This window comes from Electrona antarctica, assembly GCF_951216825.1.
Source record: "Electrona antarctica genome assembly, chromosome: 8".
Taxonomy (NCBI): domain Eukaryota; kingdom Metazoa; phylum Chordata; class Actinopteri; order Myctophiformes; family Myctophidae; genus Electrona; species Electrona antarctica.
In genome coordinates, this window is record NC_136789.1 from 21,156,077 (window position 1) to 21,172,995 (window position 16,919).

Genomic DNA, 16,919 nt, shown 5'->3' on the forward strand with positions numbered 1-16,919 from the left:
ACTGAGCCTGATGGATAAACAAAAACTTTCTAGCACTCCTGGGAAATACAGTAGACAATCCCCAGGAAGTGTATCGTGTTTTGGGTATCCAGACCAGTGAGCTTGCCTCCAACCAAATGTGATGGCACTGATGCAACGTTTGGAATGTCCCCCCCATTCTAAACCCATGTACACAGCGGCATCCTTCCAGTCAAGTCATGTCCATGTGATACTGACAAATAATACAATACTCATGCCCCATCCTCAAAATAAGGATTCTTATTTTTTTCTCAATATATTTTTCTTACACAACCAACAATAATAATGATAATAATTAATAATTATCACTACAAAAGTTTGTAACTCTATATTTGCACATTTGTCCTCTGCATTTACCCATCCTAACTATTAAGCAGCAAGCATGAGTAGGTTAACCAATCTGTTTGTACTATATGTGGATATAATGGGGGGAGAGGAAGAAATAAATTCATATGCACACAGATAATCCACGATAAAACCGCTATCCATCTTGTTGAGCAGAATAATCCTGCAGTTTTCAGAGACAGATGGGACAGTTTCTCACAAGGGAACAGCAGGGAGAAAACTACATTTCAGCAGGACCCAGACTTCCAAATCCCATATAAGGCATTTCCCTTAGAAGTGGAGGTGGTGGGGAGGAGGGGGGGCTTTAGGAATGATGCAGGATATTCTCACAGGATGTGATAGCTGGGTCCAGGGGCAACAACTGCACAATGTGGAGGGAAGAGTCAGCTGTGAGGAGAGAGAGCCGTGAGTATTTTTGGTCGCTTGTTTGCTTGTGTGTGCGTTTGAGTGGGTTGCTCTCTGAGCTTGCGAGGATGAGAAATCAACATGGTCAGAAGGCTCTCCACATAGAAGTAATCAACTGAAAGTGAGGTAAATATACTGTATGGGTCTTCTACTTAAATGGTGCTTTAAGATTTTTTTTGCTTGCTCTCTTTTGTGCGTGTGTATGTGTGTGTGTGTGTGGGGGGGGGGGGGGGATGTTAAGTGGAATGTAAAGACACAAAGTGGGATTTGTGTTGAAATAATGGTGGTTTCTCGGTCATGAAATACTAATCAGATCTAAAACGTTGGGCACTCACTCCTTGCATAAAAGTGGAGTCAGGACGGAGAGAACTATCATGTATCTCACACTTGAATAAAACTAGGAATATTATGTTCACCTTCTCCTTATTTATGTTAATGTTAAATTACCTCTTGACATGGGTGACACTTTTCATTAACACATTCCTACCATGTGCACAAAAGCTTCATAACAGGTACGTGGTAATACTCATTCAGCCCTCATTAGGTATCCATGTTAATATACCTGTTAACTGCAGTGGAAAGGTTAGTTGAAGTCAAACTTTGTCGGAGTATGAAAAGTGTGCTTGTGGTTTAGCCTTGGCTTGTAGTAGTGCTGTGAAGCTGCTTTTCAGGTATTTTATGATTATTGCACCACACATTTACAGGTGTTTCTCATCTTCTACCAACCTTTCCGTGCCTATACTATACTGTACAGAAATGATCATTGCAGGGCCACTTACTATCTCCGTCTTCTCGCATCTAATCTGACAGCAGCACAAAAGTGTAATTCTAACCTTTGATTTGTCATACAGGTAAATGCTTCAATTGTATAGTCCGACTCCTCATTATGGTAACGGATAGTGATTTCTCCAGCTGTGCCACTGAACTTCCACCGAGCATGACAACATGCTTACCTGTCACAGTAATTACTGAAGGTCTTGCTTAAGACAGGAGACCAGATGAGCCGTCAGTACAATTTTCACGGGTTTAAAGACACATGGACTTTATCCAGTTACCTCATTGTGATACTGTATAGTAACAATGAGACCCATATCTATGAAATCCCCCGTTCAATGACTCTGCTTGCCCTTTGTCCTTCCGGGTAAATCTTTCAATATTTTAGGAGGAACTTGAGGAAAATGTTCCTACATAATAACAGGTAACAGTGTGGTAGATCATATACCACACAAGATGAATCTCAAAGGTCTACCACAAGCTTTTACACTGGCTTTCATTTACTGTATTGACCAAATTTGTTTGGATTTGACTTGAGCTTTTGAGCTTGAGCTTTTGTAAGGTTAGACAATCTTCCTTGGCACTGCCTGAAGTATGATACATGTAGCATGACGGAGGGCAATGCCACAGCAAACAATGACCCCCAAAAAGCCCCCTATTGTATTTCAGGGCATAAACAGCATTGTCATAGGTCACTGTGTCACACTCTAGGTAGGACTACTCCCCTCTTCCTTCCCTTCTGAGCCTTTCATATCACCTTCAGCACACTTCCTGCATTCATGAGTTCTACATCATTTCATTTTAGACTCTTCTGGCCTCCAGCACCATGGCAGCTTTCCAACTGCTGCTCCCGGTTCTTGTCAGCTATGTGACAGCATCCTTACATCGCAATGCACGCCAGCTCTCTCCCTGCCAAGTTGTAAGTAAAGTTGAACTTCACTTGCAAAGTGTCTCATGTAATATTGTGTGTGATAGTTCACAGAGTAGCTTGTATGTACAGAGATACATTCTTTAACTGTAATGGTGAACAGAAATTAGTTAAGACAGTAAATAGTTCATCAATGTCCCGTTGACATTCAATGTCCTATTAAGTATTTTCTTAGTAAGATTTCAGGTATATATTTCAAATGACCTGTGGGGAGTTCCTCTAACACAGATCTGAAAGGGATTTAAAATGAACCAGTTAAATGACGTTTTTCTCAGTATAACCTAATAATACGTATTTTTCCAGTAGTAGTAGAAAATATAGACACAAAAATAAATGTAGGGGGTAGACACAATAAGCCTTGGCTTCAGCCTACACCTTTTCAGTCCATTGTAGACTTAACTGTATGTAGCCTAACTGTTCTGTTAAATGGACCGAAATACATACATCAACCAACTATACTAACTAACAAACAAACAATATAGTAGTAACCATATAATTATAGTTCAACACCATGAGGAATGCTTGTTTACATTGAGAACCTCATATAAGGTTGTTCATGGCCCAGATACTGTGGAATGCCACTGACTTCAGATACCACAAGTATGCCAAGAACCCAAGTGTACTTGACTTGAGGAGAAGAGAGGGGGGGAGAGAGAGAGAGAGAGCGAGAGAGAGAGCGAGAGAGAGAGAGAGAGAGAGAGAGAGTCCGTTTTATGAGCTGTTTAAAGAGAAAGGTTCTCTGTCCATATGGTTTCAATTATAAGCAACACTAATAAGTTGCGTTACAGTTATGGAAAAGTAAAACAACACTGTAAAACTCTTATGGATAAATAGAGCAGTGATGTCACAAACAGGGTTGGGATCAATTCATTTTCAATTCAGCATTTTATTTAAAATGATGATTTCTTTGTTCCTTACAAATATGATATCTTGAATTGAATAACTGAATTGAATAATATAAAAAAATATGTTAATACATCCCAAACTGAACGATGACCCCAATGTCTCTAACTCTGGCTAAAGCAGCTTGTTTTATGTGTAGAAGGCCCCACAACAAGCCTCACATTATCCAGGCTGGCTGCCAAGAACATACTGTAGATACTCTCCACATAGGCTTTAAACATTTGTCCTGTAATATATCTTAGTCAAGTCATTTGGGAGTGTGCCGAGATAATCAGACTTGTGTTTGTCTTTCTTTGCTCACAGGTCCAGATGGATGCGTTTTGCAATGACCTTAACCTCAGAACTGCGCCGTCCAATCTTCCTCATAGTATACAAACGCTGGACCTATCACGTAACATGCTGCAAAACCTAACTGAAGAATCCCTAGCATTCCATACCGGCATCCATCATCTGAATCTCCATTCTAACAAGATCCAGTTCATCCAGCCTGGATTGTTCAAAGACATGGTGAATCTAAAAGTCCTGGATTTGTCCAGGAATCACCTAGCTGTTTTTGCTCTATCAAAAACCAACATTGGGCCCCTCACAGCTGTGGAGACACTTGATCTGTCAAACAACGGGCTGTATACAGGGATGACAGACTATTTCATAAGCCAGTCTCCCTCACTGGTGAACCTTTCTCTGAATGGAAATAGCATCACCAAAGTAGCCAAGCAAAGCTTTTGTGGATCCTTGGCCTTGAGGAACGTCAACCTCCATAACAATGTCATATTGGAAATTGAGGACGGCGCGTTCGACGCGTTGGCATATCTGACTGAACTTGATCTGTCAAAGAACTCCATCACTTGCATCACAGATTTTAATCTCGCTCAGTTAAAGGTGCTTAATCTTAGTAAGAACAGCATGGAGGTCTTTCAAACGGAAGACTCTGATGTAACCTATGAGCTCCTCTACCTTGATCTTAGTCAAAACAAAATGCCATATTTCCCTCTAATTCCAAGAAGGAACAAAGTTGTGTACCTGAATGTGTCACGGAACCAGCTGCAAAGTGTCGACCGAACGGGAACAGAGGAATTGGAAAACTTTGGGGACACATTTGTATCTCACAATCCATCTGGTGTGAGCACAATATACCAGGACTTCTCCCAACTGAAGTACCTTGACATGAGCTACAACCAAATCAGTAGCATACCACAGTCTTTTTACTGCAGCATGGGCTCCCTTGAGGTCCTGAATGTAAGTAATAACTGCCTTGGGTCACTTTTTGTTTGTCACGAGAGCCCCCTGCACACACTGAAAATCCTAGATCTCAGCCACAATGCTCTACAGAACCTGTCCTTTGCAGAAAACACACTCGGATCCCTTGAAGAGATCTATTTACAAGGAAATGCCCTCCACACCATGGACCCGCTGACATTTCAGAGACTCCCCAGCATCAAGTCCATGCACCTACAGCAGAATAATCTGAACATCTGCCTCCCACCTCTGGAAGGCCACAAAGACCAGCATCCATCTGGTTGTTTATCATTTTCCTCCATTACCACATTGCATACCCTATATCTTTCTGGAAACAATCTGAAGGTTATTCCAGAGTACGCATTTCAGAACACACCTCTGAGGTTACTGGATCTGTCCTTAAACCCGGGCCTGGAGATCCATCAACATTCTCTCTCTGGCCTCGAGAATTCCCTGGCTCACCTATTCCTGAGGGAAAACAACATTTCCAGACTAAACATAGACCTGTCCTCCTTGAGCAGTCTGAAATTTGTCGACCTGTCCACCAACAGGCTGACCACTCTTCCCACGTGGAACAAGGACTCTTCGATCGAGTCGCTAAACCTCCAGAACAATAACCTTGTCACCCTGGAGTACGACACGGTCCTCGCCCTGGAGCGGTCGCTCAAGACACTCTACATGGGCTCCAACCCACTCAGCTGCTGTAGCAACCTCCGTTTCCTCCACATGGTCCAGCGCTCGGCTGTTGTCGTTCCGGACATCGACACGGTGACGTGCATCCACCTGGAGGACTCGGAGCCAGTGAACATAGAGCTAGTGACACAGGAAATGTGTCACACACTGGACAGTAGAAGTGTGAGTGTTATCGTCATTGTGGTGGTAGCGCTAGTAGTGATTGTTGTTCTGGCGCTGCTGTCTAAGGTATGTCACCAAAGGAGACCGAAGCGCAACAATACCTTCAACGCCTAGAAACTGTCCTCAAAATGACTGAGGCCAGAGGCCCAATATTAGAATGTTTGCTGCATCGAAACACACTTGAACAACACGTACACACATGCGCGCATGCAGCGTGCGTGCACACAAACAAAACACTAACAGATGGTGAAACTGAAGTACTCATGAAGCATGACCGATCGATATCCTATATTAATGTTTTTGATTCACCTCAGATAAATTAGGAGTCAATTTGTGACTCAGTGGCACAGTGTCCAAGGGGGTCGTTATAATCAATTTTTTGCACATAAGCAAGGTGGTGTCTTTTTACAAACATAATTTGCACTTTAATAGTTTGTGTGTACTGTACATTCCCTTTGCTGGATGGTTTAGTATGTATAGTTTTTTTTGTTACTGTTCAGGACAGTAGATTGTGTAAATAAAATACTACTACTGTACATTAGACCTCAGGAGAGTCGTGTTGATTGTATGTATACTTGTACATGTACTGTATATGTACATACAAGGATGCATGCCAGGGGCATAGGGACAAACCCTAGGTAAATGTATTTAAGAAACTATATATATAAAAATCACACCCGTGTGAACTGAGTGGTGCAAGGTCTTATATAGCCTGTGGTTGGTCTGACGTAATATCAGTGACCATAGTAACCATGCTCATTCTTTTGGGTCCCACGCACAGGTACACACCCGTACAGGTACACGGGTACATACACGGGTACAGACAAAGATGGTTGTTGGAGTGGTTTGCACCACTCAAAAACCACACCCGTGTGAGGGGCGCTCTTAATACATCATCATACATCATCTCATGAACAACTCAATTTACGTGATTGGTTAGCCGATTTGCTCGTCTACTCTACATATGACGTTTTTCCCTTCATTGGCAATGGCATTTAATGTTTGTGTTGCCACACATTTACGTCATATTTGGCAGACATTTGACCTAATTTCTCATTTCATTGTCAATGGACAAAAGCTGTATACAGGAGGGGATAGCGCCCCTCAAAAAAAGAACACTCAAAGGCCATTATTTAGAGAGATTCAGTTACGGTGTGGTACCTGAACATACAGTTGGACTATTCATGTTTAACTCTAGCTGGCAATTATGGTCAGTTGGTCCACGAGGATGAGGAAGGCAAGATTAATGTAACACAGGCACTCAAATATTCATAAGAATCAAAGATAATCTCTATGTACAAATGAGGGCCTCTTTCCCTCTGTGACTGAAGTCCTCCATTTCCCCATCTCTTCTAGACAATAACAAAACACTTAGCAATTTACTCCGGAGGGTGGTGCAGGAAGTTGTCGTTTTTTGGAGTCATGTTCTACGTCAAAGGGGGAAAATGCCCCTAAATGCCCCCTGTCAAGAAAGGGAATGGGAGGGACACACTCAATCAGGAAAAACTTTCTCCCATTAGTTATATCCACCGTCCTAGAGGAAACACTTTCTTTTCTGCTCAAGTGGAAAGTCTGTTGCTTAGATTTTCTCAAGTGGTTTTGTATGCACATGTAAAAAGCTCTCAGACAAGTTCTGAAATACACCTACTGTACAGTAAATGAAGTGCGATTCGTTGTAGTATTAATTACATGTTTTTTAAGCATGCAATTTCTTCTATTCTCTAATTGGTAATGTTTAAGCAAGCTGATTTTGAACTCCAGTTCCCCTTGGTGTGATATGTTCATTTAAAATAATATATGCACATAATACATGAATATAAGCATTTACAAATACCTTAATACCTACACATTTGATTCCCATTTTACATTGCAATATTATTGAAACAAATATCTGTTCATATTGTTTTCTGTGAAGGAAACAAAAAGCTGAATCTAAACAAATCTAAAACCTGTGGGTCCATGTAAGATTTAAATGAACAGTCAGGATATTTTAACAAGAAATTGTCAGCATTATGAATTCTTCACTGGCTCCCTGAATGTCACAAATAAAATATGTAGTTTAGACTAGTGTTTCTCAGCTTCATGATCCAAACATCATGTCGTTCTCACAGGATGCACACAGACTAGAACATCAAACTATTTTGATCATTCAACTCATGCAAATCTTGCATTCGTGACTGATTAACAGAACCACGTTAAAGTGGAATTTATTGTGGAGTTACAGGCAATCCAAAACGATAGGGATAACATGACAGAAAACAAAGAATTCACATCCTCCTTTCCTGCCTGCAACTAATTACGAAATCTGATAATACAAACAAGTTATGCAAGAGACAGTGTTTGCCATAATCAACTCTATTTGCAGCAACTCTACTATCCGTCAGCACCCCTATTAGAAGCATCCTGGACTGGTGACAGTGAAAAAACTAAAAGCCTTATCCCTTAAAGCTGCAATACGGTACTTATTTTAATGAATACATTAATACAATATTAGTACGTATGATTATCTTGGATTCCCCACTGATGGGCAGGTTTCTGAACTGTCCACAGCCCACCTTTGAGACACAAATGGTACCATAGCATAATGAGCATTAGTGAGGAACAATAGGTTGAAAAGTGGTCCTTTAAGAGGCGTCATTTCATAAAAAGGTAGGGGGTGGAAGCACTTGTAAAAATAGCGGATCTATGCGTTACGTAAATCTGCTATTTTCGTACTACAAAAGAAAGAAAGAACATGTTCGCCCATATAATGCCCAACATAGGGAATCCAGGTTGAAAATGGTTAATGAATGTATATGGTTGCAGACAAGAAAAGTGTCAATATCATGTGTCATGTCGCGTGTAGACTGTAGATGGACTAGCATGGACTTTTCAATTAGTTTCTCAGTGTGGTATTATAACAAAACTTGAATGCCTTAAAACAATTACACCCATATTGTTTTTATCCTCAAATCCAATCCGGCTAATCACTTACATTTCCGGCGTCCTACATTTCCGGTCCTCATTTTTTATCCTCAAAACGTACATTGCTCAGCCAATGAAATCATCTCAATTCCGTGCTCAGCCAATGAAATCATTACTATGGGATACACACAAACACACAAAGCTGGGCGTAGGAGGGGCTAGCACCCCTCAAAAACAGCTGTCAGTGTCAAATAAAACTGATAGGAACCAGTAAAAACAAAATCATAAACTAAAACATCTGTCAAACACCTGGTATCACAAGATTGAATATGAAGTTTCAGTGAAATGATTATGATGATTTGATTGTACGTCTGATTGTTTTTTACCTGTTTAAGTCTGTATGTATTTGACCATTGTAAGATAGCAGCCTTGAGAAGCACAATTAAATACAATTTCTATACGTTGTCTATCGCTTTTCAGCAGTGGTGGAAGAAGTACTCTATATATTTTTATATATAACCAGTTTTAACTCTTGAACGTTTGTCAGAAATAGCAGTTCTACAAGCTCAAACGCGTCAGCGTATTGTGAGCTTGTAGATCGACTATTTTTGGTGAAGAGCTTTGGTGTAGATTAGAAGACAGACAAAAAGCTGTCCAACTAAGGCCTGTTTTACTATGAAGAGGGTTTAAGGGATGAGGTTAAATAACAATAGTATAGAATAGTAGAAATATAAATAATAGTAGAAATACTGTTCATCTAATAGGTACACATGATCTTTATAGTCGGATAGACGGATCTGTCTGATTTTTTAGATTCTATGCTGTAAGACATTGCCTATTGGCCATTAACTGCTACTTCTATGATCACTTAATACCAAACAATGCACGCCCACAACAAACGTTCCTGACCTGGTGTAGACCTGTGCTCTGAGGAGCACTTTTTCTAGTGTTGTCTATTTTGTCTTCGCTTTGTTTTTAGTGCACATGAACTAAAACCTAATTATAAACTAATACTTCTGTTAGCTGATGCAACATGGGGATAGGAGATAAGTGTTCGTTTAATACAGTACACATATCTTTGTGAAACAAAATACCTTGTTCAGTGGGAGGTGAAGAGAAAAGTAAGTAGCTATCTGTCTCACTCTGTCTTGTTGGATTTGAGGGCTGGTTTGAATTGATTCCAGCTGTCTGCTAATTGGACAAAACCCCATGTGGGCTTGTCTTGTAAAAGTAAAGAATATGTCATGGATATGGGATGGAACTGTATGCACTGAGAAAGGTCTAACATTAGGGCACCTTTTTCCTGTCACCATTATGAGCAAATTAATTCATATCATAATTACTTTCTTTCTTTGCATTGTAATTACTTGACAACATACTCGCCTTTCACTTTGTAAATCAATCTGGTAAAATAAGAGCATCTATTAAAGGAAAACATCTCAAGTATCTATATTTGTAGTGATACTATTGCTAAAATAATAAGCACACTAATGCCAGTCACAAATCCATTTACAGTTCGCTCGAGTCTGTGGGCCTATAGTGCATGTCAATATAAATGTCGGTATGTGACGAGTATATTGGTCACAGGAAATACCTTAGGAAGTGCTAGCGGACCACACTGGGGGATCACTACGGGGAAGGTTGATTTATTTTTCCTTTCATGGCATTACCTCCCGAAAATAAACTAGACAATAGTGGACCTTCTCTCCCCTGTGGAGGGGTGGAAGGACTCCGGCTCTACGGTCTTCCATTACAGTTTGAGGTTTTGAAGTACAAATTTAACATAAACATAATGGGCAAACTAAACGAATGCATAATCTGAAGAAACAACTTAATTCAAATATTTTTGTTAGGTAATATACCGCCCAGTCTAGACACATAATTTCATTTCGAATAGAATTCTTGTGCTTCTTTTGTGGAATTCCTGCACTTTCTTGTTTATGAGATGGACAGAGATAACATCAGATCAGAGCACGGGAAATATTTGCGGTTGCTAATTGGAACCAGACCTCACTTTCTTCTAAGATGTGTGTGCACATGTTGAGTCATCATTCTTTAATTTAACCTTTATTTACACACAGGATTGATGAGATCAAGGAGCTATTTTACAGACTAGGGGCCTGGGCAAGGTAACGGTCCAGTAGGACTGTTACCAACAGGACAGAGAACACTTAAACTTTACTTATTTTTGTTTAATAAAAAATAAAATATTGAGACAGAAAATAGCAAAGTGAGGTTACAATGCACAGGGGAGGTGCTGAAAAAATAAAAAGATTCAAGTAATTGTATCCCATACGCACCTAAGGGCTCAAGATCGGCCCCCGAGTCCATTTCTCCACTCCCAGAGGGATTTTGCTACGTAGGTGTATGGGCTGGAATTAACTGGCTCCTTACAGGTCCATTTTTACACCGAGTTAAATTGCAGTGCAAAAGGAGTTACAGTGCCAAGAAACCCTACTAGACTCTGCTGTCTCGGGGGTCTGGAAGCACTCAGAACATTTCATAACACTCAGGGAAAAAAACCACACAGTAAAATACTTGGTGTTAATTTACCCATTGCAACTGTGAGTGTACAAATGTAAAAAAAGAAAACAGAGTTAAATTAACACTTAGGATTTGACAGTGTGAACGAGAAAGAGAGAGGAAGATCAGTGACGTTATTCTGCCATAGTTCCAACATGCAGGACTTTTCAGGATTCAAAACGCATCGCATGGCAACACGTTTTGAGCTTGTAGATCAAATCCATGTGACACAGACAAATCAAGATGGCGTGTCTTGGTTTCCCATTGTCTTTGCCTATATAATATATGCTCTGTTCGTACTGTCACTGTAGTCCCAGGTTTGCAGAAGATGGCATACATACCTAACCTGACTCCGCCAGATGGGGCAGCAGAGAGTACACTGGGTTCCCCCCTCCTGCTCCCATCTGGGAACTCTCAGGCAGACTTGATGCCCGGCCACAAAACGGCCTGGCCAATCAGCAGCAGCTTCTAGCAGCTTCTAGCAGCAGCTTCTACTAGCAGCTTCTAGCAGCAGCTTCTAGCTGCTGCTGATTGGCCAGGCCGTTTTGTGGCCGGGCATCAAGTCTGCCTGAGAGTTCCCAGATGGGAGCAGGAGGAGTGTACTCTCTGCTGCCCCATCTGGCGGAGTCAGGTTAATACATACCCATTTCCTGTTCAGTTTCACTTTGTTTAATTGGCTCAGCAGCAAATTTGAACTGGAAACACATGTGAATTGTGACGGTGTCATGGACGTTTCTGGTGTTCTGGGAAAGGTTACCGGAACAGGAAGCGGATATGCCACCTTCTGTGTTCATTGAAACGCTCCGTCAAGCCAGAGGCAAGGTGGAGGATTCTACCTCCTGTACCACCACCCGGACATCCTCAACATTTAGTTAACCAGACAATGTTACTATGTTAAAATAATGCACCGGATTGTCTGGTTGATTCAATATTATTAGGAAATTATTAGTAGTCAATGGACCATTGGTTGAGAATCAATGGGATGTATACACATTACACATGGGATGCGTAGCAAGTGTTACAAAAGCACTAATCTATCTATATCCCCACCCAACACAACAGTGGTCCCCAGGTTGATTACGTCATATGTAGACGAGCAAATCGGCTAACCAATCACATCAATTCAGTTGTCATCTTACAGGTTCATGGTGAAAGGTTTTTTTTTAACATTGTCATGGTTAAAAGATAACATAAGTTGACAAATTAATTATATATTATAATGTATATTGGCCCCTCTTCACACGGGTGTGTTTTTTTTAATTCATTGATTTTAATGATGTGCTTGATTTAGAAGTCCTTTGATTCTGTTTTCCTGTTTTTGTCTTTGAGCTGCATGTTTTGTATGAAGTACGGTCTAAAAAAATAACGTTTGTTATTATTAGATTATTATACTAAAACTAAGCAGAACATTTGTGAGGCTTTCCAAAGTCTGGTCCTGCAAGGCCTAGGACATTTTTGGATGATTTACACTGAAACCCCTTTTCCCTCCATTGTCTTTGCCAGACCCTCAGCCTGTCAGGGTGGTGGTCCCTCGTGTCACAATCAGTTGAAAACCCCACTTAGAGATACGATTTTGATGGAACTAGTCACATTTTCCAACCCAGCCCCAAATTATACAAGCCAGAGAGCTGTCATCATTCAGCACATAGCAAGCTATTTAGGGTGCATCAGATCATACAAGGACTGACCATGATGACATCATTAAGTGTGCACTTGTTGGGAGTGGTGGTGCATGGGCCACTGACACTGAAAGAGAGAGGCAGAGAGGGGAGGGATGGAAAGAATAGAATATAATTTAATGAAAAAGGACAATAAAGAAGAAAAAATGAAAGTTTGGCGTGTGTGGTTGGTGTGCATGCACACGCACACGTGTATGTGAGTGGACAATGCAAAGGGCAGTCTGGTTAGAAGCAGTGTTTATCTTGACAGCGTTACACCCAGACCACCAGCAATGCCCATAAAACACACCGCTTAACAACAAACCAAATCAAAACGGGTTTTTTTTTTCAGAACGTCATGTTCCTGGAGACGCCTCAAAGCGAGTCAAACAAGTACTCCCCTTCTTTTCACATAAACAACAGATGTAGTACGTACCATTCCTTTGTCCTGAGTATTTATCCTGTTTGTGTTTTGTCGACCATATCTTCTCTTCCATGTTTGGACATGGATTTAAAACAGCTGCCGAGTGGTACCGAATCTCAAGATATTAAATTATTGTTCCTTTATTATTCTGGATTCTGCTGTGTGGAATTAAACATTTCACTGGATTTATATAACTCAGAACAGGAAATGAGCGTCATTAGTCAACCTCTGACCTCTCTCATGTTCCTCGGAGATAAAGCAGGGCATGAGTGGACGCGCTGGGGATTACTTTCTGTGAATAATAGGATGGTGTCTACTCTTATCCTGCCAACATCTCTGAGTGAGCGCCAATGCTTGAGCCTGGAGTCTGCGGCGCAAGGCACAATCACTCAAACATGTGCACACACACGGGCCAATAAACATACATATAGATTATCACAGCAACCAACCTGATAAGTCAGTTTCTTGACCTGAAACAGATGAGCGACTGGACTGGAGTCATCGGCTCCAGATTGACCTAACCTTTCCCCGACTAGATTTTACGATTCCATTTTAAGGATGAAATGTTTGGTTTTTAGTCAGAGAAGTGACCTAATGGTCACTGTTGTTTCACATCCCATAACATATACAGTAGCGAGAAATTCGGAGAGGAGAAAGTATGCTACATGGTCACTGCTGTTTGTTTTGTTTGTTATTGTTTGAGACAGTACAGTCCACAACAGTGACACTACTGTTTTGGACTGTACCGTCACGTGGTCACTGTTTGTCTATCGTGTATTTGTCCTTATATGTCTGGTTTGAATGTTCTTTTTACTAATATCCCTCCCTCATGAACTACCCCTCAGGGATAAACAACATGTTTTTGAATAGAATTGAACTGAATAACTAGTATACACTACACAGTCTTGCCCATCTCCATGATCACTGTTGATGTGCCCCTGAGCGAGGCACTTTAACCTTAATGCTGGGTTCCAACAAATGCCTATGTGGATAAAAACAGATTCAGAATACAGTCTCATAGACAGAGACAGACCACTGCACGTCTGCAATGAGAACTGTCCCACTGTATTAGAGCATGAACAAAGATGAAATGCAGTGAACTCTATTCAGTGTGGGTACAGTCTGTATCTACAGACATATCGGTCTGTAGATATCTTAAAATCACACCTGTGTGAACTGAGTGGTGCAACTACACATACGTCACATACTAACCATAGCAACCATGCTCGTTTTTTTGGTTGCTAACCATAGCAACCATGCTCGTTTCTTTGGTACGAACAAACACGGGTACAAAGCCAGTTGTTGGAGTGGTTTGCACCACTCAAAAACCCACACTCTGAATAAAGTTCTCCACATTAGAGTAGCTCTTCCTTCTTTTGTTTGTGCTCTGGTCCTTTTACTTCATTTTCTTTCCTGAACTCAGCAGTGGTCCCTTTGTTATTTCAGAGAACCAGGGTTATATTCACAACCTACAGTATCCTTCCTTTTCGACAACATAATTTATGCCCCGTCAAAGCTACCCCGCATCGCTATAGGAGAGCCTAACCGCACAGGAGGGAAAGGGTTACACCCCTTCTAACATCGCAGACAGAACAACATGTACCACGGAGAGCACACACACACACACACACACATCTACTCCGCTGAACTCATCTTAAACAATGCCCATGAGGTGGCCATACGTCTTGAGGAGTGAGGACAGACTAGACGTATAAGCTACAAGGCCCAGCCCCTTCTGCAGAACAGGCTCTAGTGACCTCTGCTGTGGTACAATGCAAGCAATGCCTAAACAGCTTGGGTCAGAAGCACGCAGGTTTTCTCAATAGACGTGAGGAAGAGACAAGTTGTCCTATTCAAGAAGAGCCACTGCTTCGTGAGAAAGACTGGGTGTTCTACTTTGAATTTGTCATGCCTACGTGTGTGCGTGAATAAGCCTAAGTGAATAATATGTGAAAGTTCATGTGTGTGCTGAAATCAGCATCACTCTGACTGATGCATTACAGATGATGCGAGTCATCGCAAAGTCGACTATACTACTAGCTGATTCAGAGCTACGAGGGATCGTAATAATCAAAGTCGACTATACTACTAGCTGATTCAGAGCTACGAGGGATCGTAATAATCAGCAATTAATTAGATTCTGACCGAACGACATCCTGCCATTTAAATCTAGGTCTGAGACCAGGTGTGGTAATAGTCACCCAATAGATGTTGGCTTTATGTGTACCATGCTGGCATAGTGTTATATTATGAGTTCAAATGCTGCTCTCAGTGTGTGTTGTCCACACACACACACACACACACACACACACACACACACATCTACACACCATGTAATAAAGGAGCAAGCAGAATAACCAAGCTGGTCACTGAGCCAATGCATGAATAAATAGGTCATTGGTTACAATAACCATCCTCCAAATGGTGGTAAATTTGGTAATCTGCGCTATAAATAAGATCGGAATTTCCCATATCCTGTTTGCTACTTGGGACTGATGCGTCTACATACGGACATGTATTCTCTTTCTCTTCTACTTCATTGTGGAACTCTCCAGGTTAAAGAGGTAAGCAACAATTACAGTATTGGATTTATAGTTTGTTTAAAAAAAATATATATATATACATACATTGGAGAGATCAATTAATTTGTCCGGTCCTAGTGCCATGCCTTCTATCAACTGAAAATGTCCCCTTTAGTACTGCCTTATGGGACTATGATAGGTTTATGTTAGGATTTTTCACAGCCAGGTGAGTCAGCAGCATAAGGAAAACTGTATAGCACACTGTGGCCCATTCATCTTGGCAGGGGTGCAGGGAGGAGGGGGGTGGTGGGGGGTAAGTTAGTATGCTCCTAAACAGAGCCACATGTCGCTGGGTCAGCTCCAACCAATGCTGGGCTGCAGGATGGACCCCAGCCCCCAGGAGCCCCGCGGATCACTTTCAAAGTTAGGGAAGAACAGACCAATGCAGAATGAGGCTGGACCGCGTGGCCGGCTCACTCAAACCCAAAGAATCCACACAGTCCCACCCAAACGAGCCCACAGGCCATTTGACTCCCCACAAGAGAAATTCTGAGTCAATAATGACTTCTTTGTAATAAGTAGAAGAGTGGAGAGGGAGATGTTCTCACCTGATGAATTTGCGGGAATAATCATTAGACTTGAACCTTGGTGAGTTGACATTGCTCTTTGTTGGAAACGAACTGGCCTTTGCCAGATCTGGCTGGTAACTGTGGTGGAGAGATTTGAGACACTTTAGTCACCAACTGAATCTCGAGTCCAGTCTCTCTTCAACTATTCCAAGGTCAAAGTTGAGAATTTCAAAATGATGTAGTACGTATTAAATTCGCTTAAATACGTAAGCAAGGAATTTGACCCACATTTGCACTTCTCATTTCTCTATAAATACGTACCTTGAGTTGTGTCATGTCCCAAATGGTCGTCACACTCTATGCCATGATGAATTATTTGTGTTTCTACTCCAACATTAGTAGATTCATAACCCTTCAGTGTTGCATAAACCATCCCAGGAAGTTGACCAACATGGTCATCATAAACTAAAGAGCCTCAAAGTGTGTCTGGCCAACTGTGAAATGTCCTGTCACGAGAGAATGAGAGAGAAAGGTAGGCACAGCAGGCAACATGAATTATGAATGCCATAAATTCAAACCTTCAAAATTGATTTACACTTGTCCCAAGACCACAGGCACAAGTGTAAACAACAAATCTGGTGGCAGTTGGTGCATGACCACATTGGGTACGGTGTCACAAGTTCTCACAACTAGGTTGGCTCAAACTGCTTCAGATCAACTGGTTTGACTGTGCAAGAGATTACAGTTAACAAAAGACCACACTAATTCATCTTCTTAAATTACAAGAAGACACTCTACTCTGTGGTGTGTAGAGTGTCAGTCCATGTACCCGTCTGTTGTGTGACCCCTGTAATT

The 16,919-nt window shown here is 41.3% G+C and overlaps 1 protein-coding gene across 2 annotated transcripts; it reads left to right on the forward strand.

Annotated features, from left to right (window-relative positions):
- The first annotated feature begins 714 nt into the window (after window positions 1–714).
- Window positions 715–6,006, forward strand: lrrc32 (leucine rich repeat containing 32). Of its 2 annotated transcripts, none has more exons than XM_079507760.1 (3): window positions 715–768; window positions 2,348–2,461; window positions 3,677–6,006. In XM_079507760.1, the coding sequence occupies exons 2-3, from the start codon at window positions 2,369–2,371 to the stop codon at window positions 5,576–5,578; spliced, it is 1,995 nt and encodes a 664-aa protein (XP_079363886.1). In that variant the 5' UTR covers window positions 715–768; window positions 2,348–2,368; the 3' UTR covers window positions 5,579–6,006. The 2 variants fall into 2 exon arrangements, with proteins under 2 accessions (XP_079363886.1, XP_079363885.1); XM_079507759.1 differs by having other exon boundaries at window positions 721–894.
- Window positions 6,007–16,919: the final 10,913 nt, after the last annotated feature.